General features: G+C 35.8%; 1 protein-coding gene across 3 annotated transcripts in view; it reads right to left on the bottom strand.

Moving 5' to 3' along the window:
* Window positions 1-4,719: 4,719 nt before the first annotated feature.
* Window positions 4,720-16,816, bottom strand: part of CHD1 (chromodomain helicase DNA binding protein 1) — a gene marked incomplete at both ends in the record, with an annotated part of 45,005 nt that continues 32,908 nt past the window's right edge. For 2 of the 3 annotated variants that reach the window (XM_079548786.1, XM_079548787.1), the window contains 12 exons: window positions 4,720-5,083; window positions 5,304-5,514; window positions 6,313-6,370; window positions 6,591-6,687; window positions 8,457-8,635; window positions 10,457-10,597; window positions 11,033-11,296; window positions 13,691-13,828; window positions 14,167-14,289; window positions 15,271-15,421; window positions 16,144-16,282; window positions 16,684-16,814. In XM_079548786.1, the coding sequence (XP_079404912.1) occupies window positions 4,720-5,083; window positions 5,304-5,514; window positions 6,313-6,370; window positions 6,591-6,687; window positions 8,457-8,635; window positions 10,457-10,597; window positions 11,033-11,296; window positions 13,691-13,828; window positions 14,167-14,289; window positions 15,271-15,421; window positions 16,144-16,282; window positions 16,684-16,814 (1,996 nt within the window). The remainder of the gene's footprint in view (window positions 5,084-5,303; window positions 5,515-6,312; window positions 6,371-6,590; window positions 6,688-8,456; window positions 8,636-10,456; window positions 10,598-11,032; window positions 11,297-13,690; window positions 13,829-14,166; window positions 14,290-15,270; window positions 15,422-16,143; window positions 16,283-16,683; window positions 16,815-16,816) is intronic. The other variant, XM_079548788.1, reaches the window with a different exon arrangement.

The following is a 16,816-nucleotide window of genomic DNA, read 5'->3' as shown; positions in this document are numbered from 1 at the left end:
TCCTTCCTGACAGCTCAGGAGCAGACTTGCAGTGTATGTCAGCTGCTCTTGCTCGCCTTCATTTTGGGTGACTTTGAGTCTGGCAGTTATTACAGTGAGCCCCCAGATTACCTTTATGAACTCAGGTCCAAACTCCTCCTTAACATGATGTGTTGCTCAACTTTGAATAACTTTTCCCTTGATAAGTCCTCCTTCCACTTTGAGTACATCCTCCATGCCTTCTGGAAGAGTTCTCTCTCTAAGAGCTTCCGGAATCCTCACCAAAATGAGAACTAATGCTTTCGTTTCATAGCTGCATACAGACTTTGCAGCCAACCAGGAGTGAGGGCAGGTGCTGGCTTGCAGCAGTGACAGCAGCACATTCAAGAAGGGAAACTGTGGCGAGGCTGCGCACACAAGTGCGGTAGGTTGGAAGCCTTGGGGAAAGCTGGTGCTGTTTGCACTTAGTGACATAGGTACTAAAATGGAATAAGAGTGGGGGGTTGTAGTCACAAGAAAGGATCTCTGTCTTTGTCTCTGCCCGGGGCTGATAAAATGTGCCGTGAGGGACTTTGAGGGTGAAGCAGTGGGGTGGGAATTCGGGACAACCAGAGGAACCACCTGGGCTCTGGTACCTCGGGTTTGGGTGGTAGGGTCAGAGTGTCTGGTGGTTTCTTGAGACACCATCTTCCCTGTGCCACTGGGCTCAAGGATTGGTGCTCAGTGACTGACTCCGCTGCCCCTGGCAGCCTGTACACAGCTGTGGGACCACCATCCTTCCTGCAAAGCTCTCCCTTCTGTAGATGCAGAAATAGTACCTCTAGCTGCGAGGAATCAGCTGCAGTGAATCACAGCTTTTGCAAATAGTTCCACCAATTTGCCCAGGTTGAGGAGTAATGCTTTTGGCAAGGAATCCTAAACACGAAAATATTTTGCATGGCCTTAGTCAATAGAGTGTATTTTCATTGGCTTTCCTTTGCAAACTTCACATAAAAACGCACTGTACTGTATGAAATGTTTACAAACCAATTCCAGAACAGAAGTGGTAGTACTGGGCTGGTTTTCTTGGTGGGAATGTGTCATTCCACAGTTTGCCAGCCAGGACTGGCCCACGGCCCTTTCACTGCACATCTCTTTACTGGATGCTCCTCAAATGTGGTCTGGGATTGACCTATATGATGTATGAATTTCTGTGTCAAACTGTATGTGTCCTGCTGCCCTTTTCCCAAAGTGCTGCAGAGCGTTCTGTAACCATGTGGTGGGCAAAGTGATCCATACCCTCTTTATATTCAACCATGCATAAGATAACGCTCGCTGTCAGGAAATGCTCTAAGGTGATGGGTAAAATAGACATCCAATGACTGCCTACTGACATCTCCTTCTGTAGACATGATACAAGAGGTTGCATAGGAAAGCATCCAGGTGTCTTGAATTTCATCTCCAGAGAAAGAGACTGCACAGCCTATTCCAGTGCTCTGAGCCCTCACAATGAAGAAGAGTTTCCTCTGTGTTCCAGCTTTTGCCCATTGCCCTTTGTCCTGTTGCTGTGCACCAGTGGAAAGAGCCTGATAAATCATAGTATGTACATGCGGATTTCTTTATCAGTTTCCATTAATAATGAAATTCTGAAGTAAGCTGAAAAACAGACACTTGAGCACTGATGACTCTTCTATTAAAAAACCCTCCTACAATACATACCATACTGAAAGTGAACAAATATCTAAGATATAAAAATTTTATTCTGCTCATATATTTTTACATCAGTGCAATTCCCACTTGAAATATACCTTAAAAACTAAATGGTAAGGTTCATTTGTTGATGTTAGAGGATTGTACAGGGCCAAGACAAGCTGAGCAAGCTCTAAAAATAAGGTACGCAGCCATCATCACATTTACTTAGCCTAGGAAGCTGCCCTCTAGGTTGCTGTGCTGTCCTTGTCTCAAGCAGCAGTCAGGGATGCACACCCATCACGAAGTGTCATGTTCCTGCCACCCTTTTGTGGCTGGTGCTTGAAACCTCTGGGAGACCTCTAGCTGACAGCGGTGGAAGTCTTTCTCAGAAACCAGAAGCATTGGCTCAGACACTACAGAACCTGCAAAGAAGATCAAAATGTGCAAAACACAAGAACTGTGCACCAGTAAGTGATGCCAACAAAAGAGCAGACAAACTAATGGAAGCCAGTCACCGAATGCAGTTCTATCTTTAAAACTTAACAGCAGCAATACATTTTTGATGTATTTTGTTGTTTGTTTTCACACTGATCATCAATCTACTATTGGGAATGCACATATATACACACTCTTAGGTGTAATGAGAAGGGTGGATTTTAAATACGTAACATAATTAAGATAGAAATTTGTCACGCATGGTAGATGGGACAACTGAATTTTTCTCAAGAGCCGTACCAGGTGCCCCCCTTGCAGCCAAGAAAATTCTCACTTCCTAAAACATATTACAGATGAGCAACTTAAAGATCTGAACCAAGAGTTTGTTATGAAATGCATACTTGAGAACTTACAAATTCCTCAGACTTTTTGTAGAGAAAATCTTGGTACTTTTCAGTACCAATGACCGTAGATTTTTCGTTACAAAACAAAAGAACAGAACTGAGCACATGCAGAATGAATTGTAAAAGGGCTTATTAGCAGAGGAGATGGTATTCTCCTAAGCAGTAAGCTTTACACCATTAGCAGTGTTGTAAGTAACCGAGGCTCTCTTCATCAAGCCTCACACTGACAACTTCGTCAGAACAAGCATGGGAAGACTTAAATTGCTGTGAATGTTGCTGTAAATCTGTAAGTAAGATCAAATCGAAAGAGGCAAAGATCTTAACAATCAAAGCCACCAGTTAAGAATGTTCTTTCTTAGAGACCTGAGATACCTTTAATAAAAAGTCGCAGACTGACTCGCATTGAACACGAAAGATCACAGTGCCTTAATATAGCTTCACTGATAGTGAACCAGATTTAGTGGGACTGATCTCTGTATGCTCTATTGATAGATCAACGATTCTTGTTCACTTCTCAAGCAGCAAGAATCACACAGTGATTTGAGATGCAAGATATTCTAGATTTTCAGCAATGGCAGTGGCACAAATGTACATCCTTATTAGGCACCACTACTAAACACTGCTTCAGCAATTAAACTTAGAAAAACTACAAAACCTCACTTAACCTGGGAAGATAAAAGCTAAGACGCAAAGAGCCATTAAGTTACCAAGTTACAGCCTACAATAAATTAGCTTACACAGAATTAACCTAGCCAACCTAAACTGTGCTTACAATGAGATCCTGACTCTCCATGACAGATTTCAGTTCTCTATCAATGCTTTCATACAAACCTGGTTAACTGGAAAAAGTGCTCAGCATCAACCACGCAATGTTGGGTTAGATATGTTAGATATCTTCTCTAATTAGAATATAGTGTATTAAAATTTAGTACTTCAGAGTTAGAATTGATGAGAAGGTACGCTGTACAGCAAAACATAGCAGAAAACTACAAGAGCCCACATATCCTTTTAGTTAAATTTAATTTGTCAGATAGAAGTTATCTATGTACAATCAGTGTGCATTGTAACAATTCTGTTAATAAAGTCATTCAAATCTTCTAAAATATTAACTGGCTGCATAGCACATTTGACATTATTGCCCATGTTAAAGAGTGAAAACAAATGGATTTACAATAAATCTTGGCTGATCTGGGTTTTGAAGTGTTCAGGTACTGAACACTTCCTTCTTTAAACCAATGCACCTGAAAAGATTTCCAGAGCATAGTTTAGCTGGATATTTCTCACTGTTTCATTACAACAATCACAACACTGACAGCTTAGTAGAAAAACAAAACAAAAAAAAAAAACAAAAACAACCAAAAACAGGTATCTAACGTATCCAATAAAAAAGGAGAACTAAATGGAATAAAATATTCCCTTTCCCCATTTTTACATTCTGATTTCATTGAGATATTTTTTTAAAACATGTAAGTATATCGACTTTGTGAAAAGAAGGCCTGAGTTGGTGGGGAAAGGAACAGCCAAAAAAAGCCTGAGAGGGGAAAAAAGCTCATTTAATTAATTTACAATAATTTACAGCCATTTGTTGGTTTTGTTGTGTTTTTTTTTTTTTTTTTTTTAATTTTTTGTTGTTGTTGTTTGTTTCATAAAAAGGCATTATAACTGATCACAAACAGGAGAAATCCTGGCTATTTTACAACTGTAGTTACAGAATTTAAATATTCAAGCTTGTGATGAAAAGCGGCAAGGTGGTCGCAGTGTACAATGTAAACAAGTAGCTTTGGAAAGTGAACAAAGTCCTTGAGAGTTCTCTACTAAGAAATAAAACAAAATAAATCCCCCATTCTTTCCTGAAACATAAGCACAGGTCAGTGTTTAAATGTTCATTTACAAACATAATTTAATCTGTGTTCAGCCTAAAATCACTTTGACATGAAGAGTTTTATAGTAAGATCCAGTCTGAAAGGGGCAGTGTTGAGGTCCCTGTAAAAGTAAACATCTTCCATTTCTTAAAAAAAAGTGCTACAACATTTGCAGCACAGTGCAGCATAAACTTTAAATACAAAAATATTTTTCTTCTGTTGGGATAATAGACCTTGCATCCTGGAAAGAAGTAACAATACTGCTACTGATAGAATATCCAGTCCATATCTTTCAAGTCATGTAAGGCAATTACTGTGTTAGTTTACTGTATATGGCTAAAAGAAGGTCCAGAAAATGTCAGTCTTTGTTATGTCTTCCGGCTACTCCATGTATGTTCAGGTGTACTTTTGTGATCCGATGAGTGTTCAAATGGAGATCTGTGTCCTAGGGGAGACCTTGAACCATAAGGAGACCTCTGATCTAGTGGTGACCTCGGGCCACTACCAGAAGCTCTGTGGTCCATTTGCCAGTCTGAGTGGTATCTATAATCTCTGGAAGATTTGTGATGACCGTATTCTGAAGTGGAACGGTGGTCTGAGTGTATCCTGTGGTCTGAATGGGAGCGGTGATCTGAATGACCCCGGCTGTCTTTTAAGTTTCCTTCCAGGTTTGATCTGTGGTCTCTGCTCCTGTGGTCATCTAGCTTTCTATGTTTACTATCACTGTAGTATCTAAAAACCAAAAGATTTTATATTAGACAAGTGCTACTGAACACACAGCAAAAACTACAATTATATCAGTTGAACAGCTCTACGTTAGAGATACATTGTCTTTGTAATTTTGCATTACTCAAAAAGATTTGGATGCTCAAGCACTGGTGCTTGCTGCGTGCATATTACAAAAACAAGAAGAGAATTCTGAACGAGTTTTACAGTTGTTGCAGAAACTCACCTGTTGTCCTGTTTGTAATGATCCCAGTCTCTGTGATCTTTTCCATTACTGAAGGCTGAATACGGCCTTTTCCTAGAGTCACTTTTCTTATAAGCATCTCCCTGATGCCTGTCTTTGTGATGATCATAGTACTGTGATAAATGTCTATCAGAAGAATAACTATCCCTGCTACTGTCATCGTGGTTTGTAGTCTCCTTCAGTCTTTCCACATCTGTTTAATAAAGCAGAGGTTATAAAGAAATCTCACACATTATAAATTATTTTCTTCACTCAATTTAAACAGCACTTCTATTGTTTGATTCAAAGCAATGTGAAAATGAAATTATAATTTGACAGATATGACCTAAATGGTTGCAAGACAAATGCATTACTGTGAATGAACAGAAAGAAACCCTAGAGGTAAGCAGGATGCAAACCAGAAATGTAGATGTATAGGGCTCAGGAACTGAGCTTTTTGGTCTTAGAAACTGAATGGAGAGTTGAAGAATGATCCACATAATCAGTGAGTAGTGCCTTTGGTAGATTAGGTTTAGAATCGTATCAACTTCCTCTCTAAGGAGGGAAGGGCCTATTGGAAAGAAAACATTTTACATGCACAAGTAGTTAATGAAAGACTTTTACTAGCATTCCTATAATACGTTGATTTTAAATCCACGATAACACATGTGTTTCTTCTGTAATATTTTGCAACAGTGCAAGTATGGAAACAGAAAAAAAATCAGTGTAACTATCAGCAATAAAAGACATCCCATATAACTAATTAAAAACTATGACCTTAAAACATAACTCTCTTTCTCTGCCACATCTATGGTGACATTACAACAGCTACAAATATGCAGAGAGTTTCTATGAAATTTACAGCTTTTAAGTAGACATCTCTACCACCCCAAAACTAAGTACAAAAAGTAGGCTTCCAATTTTTTTTAAAAGGATAGTCAAGTAACTTGCTTCTACACCCATTACAAGCTTAAGCTATATTCAGCATGAGCATATACTTAAGATTTCTTACCTGGATTTCTGATTACATGTGTATTCACATTGCTGCTAATGTTTTGGTCATTATGCTGCTAAAAGAGACAAGTACATAAACTCATTGGTAAGTCAAAAAGTTAATGTGAATTCTTTCAAAAAAGATCGTAACAAAAGGGACTGCATTACTACAGACACAAAGTAATTACCTGAGTTACATGGGATTTTCTGTGTTCCTGCGTATGCTTTAAATCTAATTTAAGTGCTTAACACTAAAAAAAATACGCTTGTATATTTAGAGAGGGTTTAAAATATTACCTGAGACTCTTGGCGCTTTTTGATTGCATGTTTGTAGAGTTTGTGCAGCTTTCTGGCATCAAATTCTGTAAACTTGGAGACAAAAATCCACAAATTTCTGAGGAAGAAGAAAGGAGAAGTTATAAGTCTATGCATTCAGCTACCTTCTATTATGCAAAAGACTGTGGGTTTAACTGAAATCAATTCAACAACACAAAAGACACTATGAAATCCACTACAGAGTACTACCTACCCGCACAGCAAGAATTACTTAACTGTACTTTAAGCATTTGATGAGTGAATTCCTGCAACAACTTGTCATATTTATCATCATTACTTCAGAGAACCAAGTGTGTGAAATGAAGTAGTAATAACATTTGTGTTAATAAAATAGTTTGTGTAACTGCTTACAAATATTGCCTTCAGTTTATGTACGGTTTCTCCAAGATCGTTTGAAATCTAACAAAATTTGAGTATTTATAACTCAGTAATTAAAATTTAAGTAAACACAGTATGTGAGGGAAAATTCTTCCAGAACTGAAGTTTCTTCCAGTGTATGACATTTGATTTACAGCTTATTTCCTGAAAATATCAGAGAAATCTTCCACAGAATTCTAGAGCCTGGTCAAAGCTTTTGAAATCAAACAAGAAATCTGAGAATGAACAGAAGCAGCACAGGAATAACTTCAAGCCTAATCTGTTCTACAAAGGAAGTAAGAAGACTAACTGAGGTCTTTTGCTGTTGAGTTGCCAAAGCCCTGAAGAAAAAGTTTGCATCCATGATTACAGATAAATAAACTGAAGTCTAAAATTCTTTTAGTCAAGTTTACTGGTAAAATGCTTAAAAGAGACCGTATAATCCTGGTGCTCAGAAACATCTGAAGTGCAGGCTCAGGAAGCAACAGTCTGCTCCTCACTGTCACTATTTAAGCATTACAGTTTCAGTCTAGAGGTTTGCAAAGGTAGATAAAAAGTCAGTGGTGAGCCTAAAGATACTTGTGTAACTCTGAAATGAAGATTATGTGTCTTTACAGTACTTACCAAAACCAGCTGGAATACATATTTTAACAGTCTAGAAATGGTACTGTAGCATTATTGTGAATAATAGTTCTATTGTCTTTCCATTTAAAGAAATTTATGTTTATCAGGATGCAAGACATGGATCTTGTTTATATATTTTGGACCATGTTAATAATTTGAAATAAACCAAGCAAAAACAGATGAAGCAACAGTCTGCAAGGGAATTATAGAACTTAAATAGCTTGCATATGGAAATGCGGGATATATGTTCAAACTTAAATGACTGAAATGTACATTAAGACAGAATGAACTCAAACTGCATTAAGAACTGACCAGTGCAATATGCTTACAAAAATAGATTTTTTTCGAAAAATGTCACCTCACAATGCATAAAAAGCACTTAAAGTCCCTTAATTTTGAAATATAGAAGTATGACTATTTAAATCAAGTCATTCGATTTAGAGCACATTTAAAAAAGAAGAAAGTATTCTGCATATCAAAATCAAGGCAAATTTTCAGCATACCCATTTGAATTGCCTATTTTTAGTGCCAATAAAAAAATCCGCTAAGTTGAAATAAAAAGATCCTTGAAGATAATAACTCTTTCCCGCTGTTAAAAGGATGTAAAAAACAGTTATTTATTGTTCTAAGAAGTGAGATGACTCCATCTACTGGATAAAACACATTGCTATGCAATATGAGAAAGTCCATTACTAATCATTTTTTGGAATCCTTATTTAAAACGGCAGAAAGATACAAGAAATAATGAACGAGAAACAAGAGACATAATTAAACATTTCACTGTTTAGTACAAACAATTAGAGATTTTCCTTGTTAAAAAAGAAAAACAATGCAGAAAAAACTTACTTCCTCCACTGTTTTATTTGCTCTGGATTTGTGTACTCCTTCAGGCATTCTGTAATGTGATCCCCAATTTTGATTAGACACTGCCTAGTATGTTCCAGCTGCTCCCTTTCAGAAAGGCCCTTCTCTGGTCTATCCAGCTGTTTCAGTGCTGCTTTGACAGGCCTCATTCTTTCTTTGCACTGTAAAATGGGGAAAAAAAAAAACCAAAAACATGACCCACCCATTACTCTGATATTTATACAGGCAAAGGCAGTATAGTTATAAGCCAACTGAAACACAAGACTCTGCTAAGAGATCTTAAAATTTAGTTTTACTACAGGTTTCCACTGGAAGAAGTTGAATTTTAAACTCAGTTGGAAATTGTACTCCTATATAAAAGCAAGACATGATTTACAATAAGGATATTCAGGATTTAAGAAAATAATACTTCAGTCTAAAGGATTTTCGAAGGAGAAAGAGTTATTACAACTAGCTTTGATAATATTTGCTACAAAATTCAGCACAAGTATTTAGGACAAGGCCTATTTTCAGCAACTTAAAAGCTAAAAACTGAATTTCAAGATTAAGTGTGAGAGCATTCAGCATATTTCAAAATGATGTTTTTGTGATTATTTGCCATTTAGTAGAAGATGCTTTCCTTCTCTGAGAAGATTTTAAGCCTAACCGTTATGCAGATATTAGCAGAACCTGAGCTACTCAGAGTAAAGCTGTCTTCCATATGTGTAGGCAAGTAACAACACCGATGGCAGCAACGATACACTTTATATGTGCTTTGTTGAATTTCTGTACTTTAATTCAACTGTTTTAAGAATAAATGCTCATGAAGCAGCCAGTGTGATTTAAATGATACTTGCTCAGAAATTCCATATAATAACAATGGCATTGTAATAAGATGAAATGCATATTCTGCTTGCCCTGTAAGTCAAATCAACTAAGCCTCAACAACCTGCAGCAGCAATTGATATTTGAAAATGTAGTTAAACATGCTAGCTAATTGGGATCTGACCATGGCATAAGAAAAAAAATGCAGTTCAGAAATAAGAGCCTGGCCAAAAAATATTATTCCATGCACAAACACAAACCAGAATTGTTCTCTGCAAGGACAAATGTTACAACTGCAGAACCAGACTTTATTTATTTATTTAAAAATAAAAGGGAGGGGAGGGCATTGAAGAATACCACCATCACTTTGTCAAAATCTTGAGAAAAGAGAAGTTGTGGAGCCCCACCCCTGGAAGAGTTCAAGAAGGAGAGTTTCACTGCTAGTTCGTGTCACTAAATAATTAAGCAGCTGTACAACACATTGACCTAGCCACAGCTTGAACTAGTTTTTACCAAACAGCTTACAGAGTTCACTGCTGAAGTGCAGAAGTGATTAAAAAAAATATAAACTGTACACAGAAATCAAGTGGTTTTCAGTCACACACCCCAATCCACCTGAATCACTGGAGATGCATCCTGGGAATCATAAATGAGTAAATTGCAATATTTAATTAAAAAACTTATATAGACCTCTGACAGGCAGACTGATGAGAATCTAATTTGCATGCTGCAGTCTAACACTACCATAGATCAAATAAACCTGTCTGGCAGAAACAGAAAACTGTTGACATCTGTATGATAAAACATCTACAGCAGAAGAGTTCATGATTGCTCAAAGTACCCTTCCAAAGCCTGTTTATTAACTTCTGCTCTTGAACAAGTAGAATATCTAAGTTTTTACTGAGGATAGATTTCTTCAGCATACTGACCACTAGATAAGAAAGATGAGAAAACTGTAATGCCTAAATGCAAAAAGCAATAGTATAAAACTGCTGACCTGAATACAGACGAAACTTCAATATAATGTCAGTGACATTCACTGGCCTAACAGTTTACTAGCAAGAGATCTCTCTGCTACTGTGATTAATAATGCTGTATATAACATTACAATAATATCAGAACTGTGTCAATTTAGAATATCTAGAAAAGCAGAAAGGTATCTTTAAAAAGGGACTTACCACACTAAATGTCTTCTGATCCAGTTCTTCAGATTCTTCCGAGATAGGAACTGGTTCACTGGTTGCAGTAATATGAACTGGAGTATCCAGTAATGGAATTTTTTTATATTTTTCTTTATTTTCAGATTTGATCTCATTTACCTAAGAGCAAAATATGAAAATGTTTAAGTGTATGTTTAAATGTTTAAGTGTACTTAGGGTGTGAAATTATCCTGTGGTGTATGAAAACGATGACAACTACTGCATTCTCTCTGGTAATAAAACTATACTTACTTTCAGTGATGACACATTCAACTTTCTCTGTAGGATGGAAAACCAGAATGGAAGAGGAATAAGAGTCTCTTGCATCCACTTGTGTTCTCAATCCATATAAGTCATGTATAATTAAAGAAGTAATTTCCTATTTCATATGCCTGTCCTCATAGTTGCAAGTCGTAAAAGCAGAACTTCAAATAATGTAAAAGATTTCAATGAAAGGACAACTGATTGGATCCAAAATATCTTTTCAACTCAAAATAATTCACAAAAACCTAGTTGCCTTTTCTAGTGCTGTATAAGATAAGTAAACCTAGTTACCTTCTCTTCCTTTACTTCTTTTTCTTTCTGTGTGGATTCTTTTACTTTGTTTTCTCTCTTTTCTTTATTATCTTTTTCTTTTAATTCTTTCTTATCCTCTTTTTCTTTTTTCTCCCTTTTCAAATCCCTTTTATTTTCCTTCTCTTTTGTCTCTCTTTTTTCTTCAGCTTCCTTCTTTATACCAATATCTGGCTCAGGCTTTTCTTCATTTTCTTTTTCTGTTTTTATTTTTTTATGTAGATGTTTCACTGAAACAATCTCATCCTGCAATATGCAAGCATATATGTCACATCAAACTGTGTTCCTACCTATAAAAGTTTCATAATCATCAGATTAAAACATACTTTTTATCTGTGCATTTCCTTTTTGACATAGATTTAATAACTATCAAGTAGAAATGGATGCAGCTGTAAAGAAAAATGAGGACTACTCTTCATTTCCTTGATGTGACACAAAATAAGTACTGATTTGACAATGGTAATGAGTGGTGAGAAATTACCTCCATTTAATTTTTTGTATGCCCAAAGAATTCTGCTCCTGTAAAAGATAATTGAGCTCGAAGCTAAAAACTGTAGGGAAACAGATTTGCGAATCTGAGCAGACTGTTCAGGACACTCAATTTAAGGAATATTAGAAGTTCTAGTTAGTACTGTCCCAGTAACTTTTTACTGCTTCCACATTAAACATTCACAGAGAGAATCCTAAATTCCTTCTTTTTTCTTGAACTGTTCTGTTGTTTTTTTAAAAAAGTTCAGATACGAAGTCTTACTTACAGATTGTCTGATGTGGCCTAAATAGTTACTTCACGATGAAATAAATGCCGTATCATTGGTGTAACATTTACTTAAGAAGTCAGAGATGGATGCTCATGTCTTTTCAGACATGGAAGAATACTATAATAGTAAGTAATAAATGTAGTACGTACAGATGCAAGAATCATTATCATTATCTCTGAACTGATCTGAAATACAGATTGGGCAAGAAAATACTGAACTTTTTGCAGAAAAGTAAATACAAGGACACCTAACAAATGAATCGAAAAGTTATTTAGATTAGACATCAAGTAGGCAGTCCAATCAGGACTTCAGTACTTAGATACCATGGAAACTTTCTTGCAAGAATCCAATGACTACAAATGCTTCCTGAACGCTTAAAGTATTTTTGACTACTGAGCTTTAAATATTCACAAAATATGGAAGTTAAGTAGCTAGAGCCAAATGTTTAGGTGTTTAAAGAGTACCTGAGGATCTAGTCCATTTTTTTTTTCCAAAAGTACTACCATTTGTCTATGCTCAGAAGTATTCAAGTGTTGCATAATCATTATTAAATGTATGAGAGAGGAGAAGACATTTTAGTTATTCTCCTAAACCACAACAAGTCAACAAATAGACTAGCAATGTCTTCTGTTAAGAGTGGACTCTCATAACAGAGTAAGTCTGACACTCACTCTTTCAAGTAGTTTTAAATTATAATTTACATAGTTTTATGATTCGGCTGCCAATATCAATTTTACTTTGTGGTGACAACACACACAGTTCTAAGCCTTACATTCTAAATAAACTATTCAAGTTATTGTATCTATAAAACAAACCAGTCTGCATAGAAAGGCTTGTTTGTTGGTAGTTTGTTACTGTCTTTACCTATTCTTCATAAAAGAATCTAAATAACATACAGGAAGGCTTTAGTTAAAAATGACTTATTTATTTTTTTTTAACATAACTGTATCATAAACTGTATCATAATTCTTCTCTGCCCTAATCAATTTCAAGTACACACCTACTGCAGGGAACCAGCTTTAGCAGAGGGGTTGAACTAGATTATCTCCAGTGGTCCATTCCAACCTCTACCCTTCTGTGATATATATTTGCATTAGTATTTTATTCTTTGCAGAGAGAATTGATAATTACAGAGGTACGTCATAGTTTAAAATGATTATGAAAGATACTTCCATTTAGGTTATCTAAACCAAGTAGGAAGGATTTTAGTTAATGATTTGCATTTAATTACTTAAATTGATTTCATAATCATAAACATAGGCGTGACATGATATTAAATGTTACCTATGTTGTTCTCTCCAAGCCAAAGTGGTTTTGGCTTTGTAATAAATATATTAAAAAGATCTAACAAAGCAGAACCTTATGAAATACATCTGAAGTAACACAAGATTAAGTAGCCTTTTCAGATAATGAAAGTCGTGACATAACCTGGAACTTACACATGCACATTTCAAAACATCATTTATTGATGCTGCTGCTTCTAAATGAATTTGATTTTTTTTCCCCTGTGCCTGAACAAAAACATATATCTGAAGAATCAGTGTTAGTAGTAACAACACACTAGCCAGAGACTGCAGTTTTATATTTGCACTTTCATTAGATTTACACTTCTAGCAGATACAATGCTCTAGGTATTTAAATAACATTGAAATTAAATAATGTTATTTTTCATAAGACCACAAAAATTATTTTATAATATAATTTGGAAAACTTGTCATAATTCTTTATCTACTGGTATATTCTTAAATTCCATGTGATTGTACTGATTAACAACAGCAGCCACAGGAAGAAGAGGCCATTTAGGTACTCTGTTTTTACTAGGTCAAACAGAAAATAAAATATGAACTGCTACTAACATCTTCAAAATATGAAAGATATTTACCTTGTTATCCTCCTCATCATCATCTTCATCAGTTTTTTCTGAGGGTTGTGGTGAAGAATCACTTTTTATTTCTTCTTTTATTTTTGAAGCCTTTATCTTATTCTTCTTACTTCTTGTCTTCCTTCTCTTGGAATTGCCCTGAATGCAAATTAGTACTTTTACTACATCAGACAAATACCTTCTCACCATAATTGCAGAATTACATCAAACAGAATTTTAATCTTATTTATTGCAACTATCAATTATCACTTTCCTCTGTACTGTATACAAAGCACAGAGCAACAGCAGAGAATACAAACAAGTAAGGTAGACAACATACAAGATATAGTTGCAATTCATTTACTATGTTCATCTCTTGTAGTATGATTACAAACACTACAAAAAGTAAAAACAAGAACTAAAAAATCAGAAAGTTCTACTGACAACCCCCTAAGTGTATTACTTTGTCTTGCATATGAATGCCAAATTTTACTTACTGCACCAGCAAGCCTTTGTGCTTCCTTCCTTGCAAGGTCTTTATTCAGTAATTTAATGAGGTAGTCTGCACGGGTCTGTAGCTGCTTTGCCTGGGGTTTCTTATCTGGATCATCAGGTAAAATCTAAGGAGAACATTGGTAGTATGAATTGTGAATATGCATTATCAAATTTTCAGATATGCTAGCTTAGAGCACTCAGAACAAAAAAAATCTTCATAAAAGATGGTGAATCCTACCACTTCAACTATGTCAAGCAAATATGTCAGCATGCTTGAAAGCCATGGGAGAATTTCTTAAATGTTTTCATTTCTCTCTAATCACAGCCAATACAAAGGCTTCGAAATTCCTCACAGAGTTCAGAACAAACTGAAACTACCCTCAGATTTCTGTTTCCATTTTCATTATTTACCTAAGAAATTCTGTGCTTCTTTACCAGTCACACACAGAACTTTTGTCTCTGCCTCATGCACCTTCTAAATGCAAAACCCATTATTACAGGATACAGAAAGCATAGATGTGTGGTTTCATAAAACAAAAACAATAATGGAAGGCAGAAGTAGAAATCATTATTAAACAAACTTAGATGCAAACCTTGCTCCTTGAATTCCAAAGCTACCAGTTGCTTGCAACAGCACAGTTTTTTCCTAAATCTATTGTGCACGACTGCCAAGCAACAACTCAAACACTGCAGTCTGATGATGGCTATTTTTGTGCCACGATGAAAAGTTTCGACTGAAGAATGTTGGGATTAATAGTGACAAAGAAACCAACCACAATATCTATCTAGTACAAGCTCCTTCCCCAAAAGCTCAAGAACAAGGCAAATACAATAAAAACATCTAAAATAGCAGAAGACAGAAAAGAAAGAATTCAAATGAAAAAAGCCCAAACACACAGAAATAAGGAAGCATAAGAAGGCATGCTTCAGTTGAATACTGAAGTCTTAAAATCTAATAACATACCAAAATACAGAAATGTAGAAGTACTACAGACATGCAAAATCTTAGCAATTTCAGTTGCCAAAAAATAAACACTTTTCGTAGTTGTTATTAATGTTATTCATAAACAAAAGAAGTCCTTGATGAAATGCCGTAGATGACATACCTTCTGTGTTAAGCTGAGATCTGGATCCATTTTTATCATTTCCCAGCTGCCATAGCCATATTCATAGATGCCTACTAACAGATTGGAATCATCTTCTTTACCCCAATCTATATCAAAGTGAGCAGCCTTGGTGTGGCATGGGATGACATATCTAGCAGAAATAAATTAGACAAATAAGGGATTTTTACCACTGGAATGTAGGAAGTGAAAGGGAAACACATTAAGAACAGAAAAAATAAACCTATTTACACCACTAAGATATTGTTATATTCAGGAAATCAATCTGTGTATCTACCGTATTTCTTTAACATTTTCACAAAATATTTATTTAAATCAGCATTGAAATACGTTTTCAAGCTGATCAAGATTACAGTGTGAAGAACAAATACATCAGTTTGTGGCTCTGGGTTATACCACAGTTAGCTAACCGTGAAGAAAAGCATAAAACATCATCAAGTGTAACTGCTGACTAAATATATGGATAATCTAAGAACAGCGATGCATAAAGCCAAAGCAGTTCTGAGTGATAACAACTACCATCAGTTACCATCTGCTGCAGTTTGACAAACACTATTTTCCCTCAAGCAGTGATGACACAACAGTTACTCAGCAAGTGAGACTTCTAGTCTGGATTACTATGAAAACCAAACACAGTCCTCAGTGAATGCAGTTCACAAACCAAAGCTGGTGCTGACTTGTGAAGTGAATGAATAAAGAAAGAAAAATATGGAGTAGGTTGCTGCAGCAGCCAGTCCCTATAGGGAATGGAGGTAGAACACCATCGCAGCACGCTATGAATTACAGTTGTCTGAATAAAGCAGATGAAGCCCAATTATTTTTTACATGACAACTTCCTTTACAAAAAGAAATTACCTTTTCCTTTCTTCTGGATCTGAAGGAATGGATTTGTGCAGGGGTGCCAGCTCTTCTTCGTGAGAGATGACGAGTTTTGCATTCACCTGCACTCCTGAGATTCGAAATGTTGGGCCTTTAACCTTCCCCAGTCTACCTCCTAAAAACAAATGACGAGAGTATTAATATGTTAGCTGTTACATGCATTTTATGGAAAGACACAGAAAACAAGCAAGTTTGCTGCTATAGATGTAAGGAATTATTTTTTCTTAACTAAATGGTCCAATTAAGTTCCAGATGCTCAGTCCGTCAAAGAGTAAGAAATTAATTCTAAATCTCACAGTACTGTAAAAATATACTGTGTACCACAATGACACTTCACACACAGAAATGAAAAAATTATTTTCTCACCATACCATTTTTAAAAATTATCCATGCTAACATTTATATTTGTATTTTCCCCTAACACAACTATTTATTGGCATGATCACACTGCAAAAATAATTTAGACTTCTTGACACTTCTTATTTTGCATCACATGCACATCCAAACACACTGTACCTGCTCTTTCTTGTCCAGATGAATTGTCCTTTAAAGCCTTAATGCATCCATTATGTACAAGCTCACCCAAACGTCTAAGGTCAGTCTCAGATTTATCAACAAGCTCAGCATCTCTAGCTATAGCATCTAACCT

Source organism: Tetrao urogallus (assembly GCF_951394365.1).
Source record: "Tetrao urogallus genome assembly, chromosome: Z".
Taxonomy (NCBI): domain Eukaryota; kingdom Metazoa; phylum Chordata; class Aves; order Galliformes; family Phasianidae; genus Tetrao; species Tetrao urogallus.
Note: the sequence above shows the minus strand (reverse complement) of the source record. Positions and strands in the feature narration are given on the sequence as shown.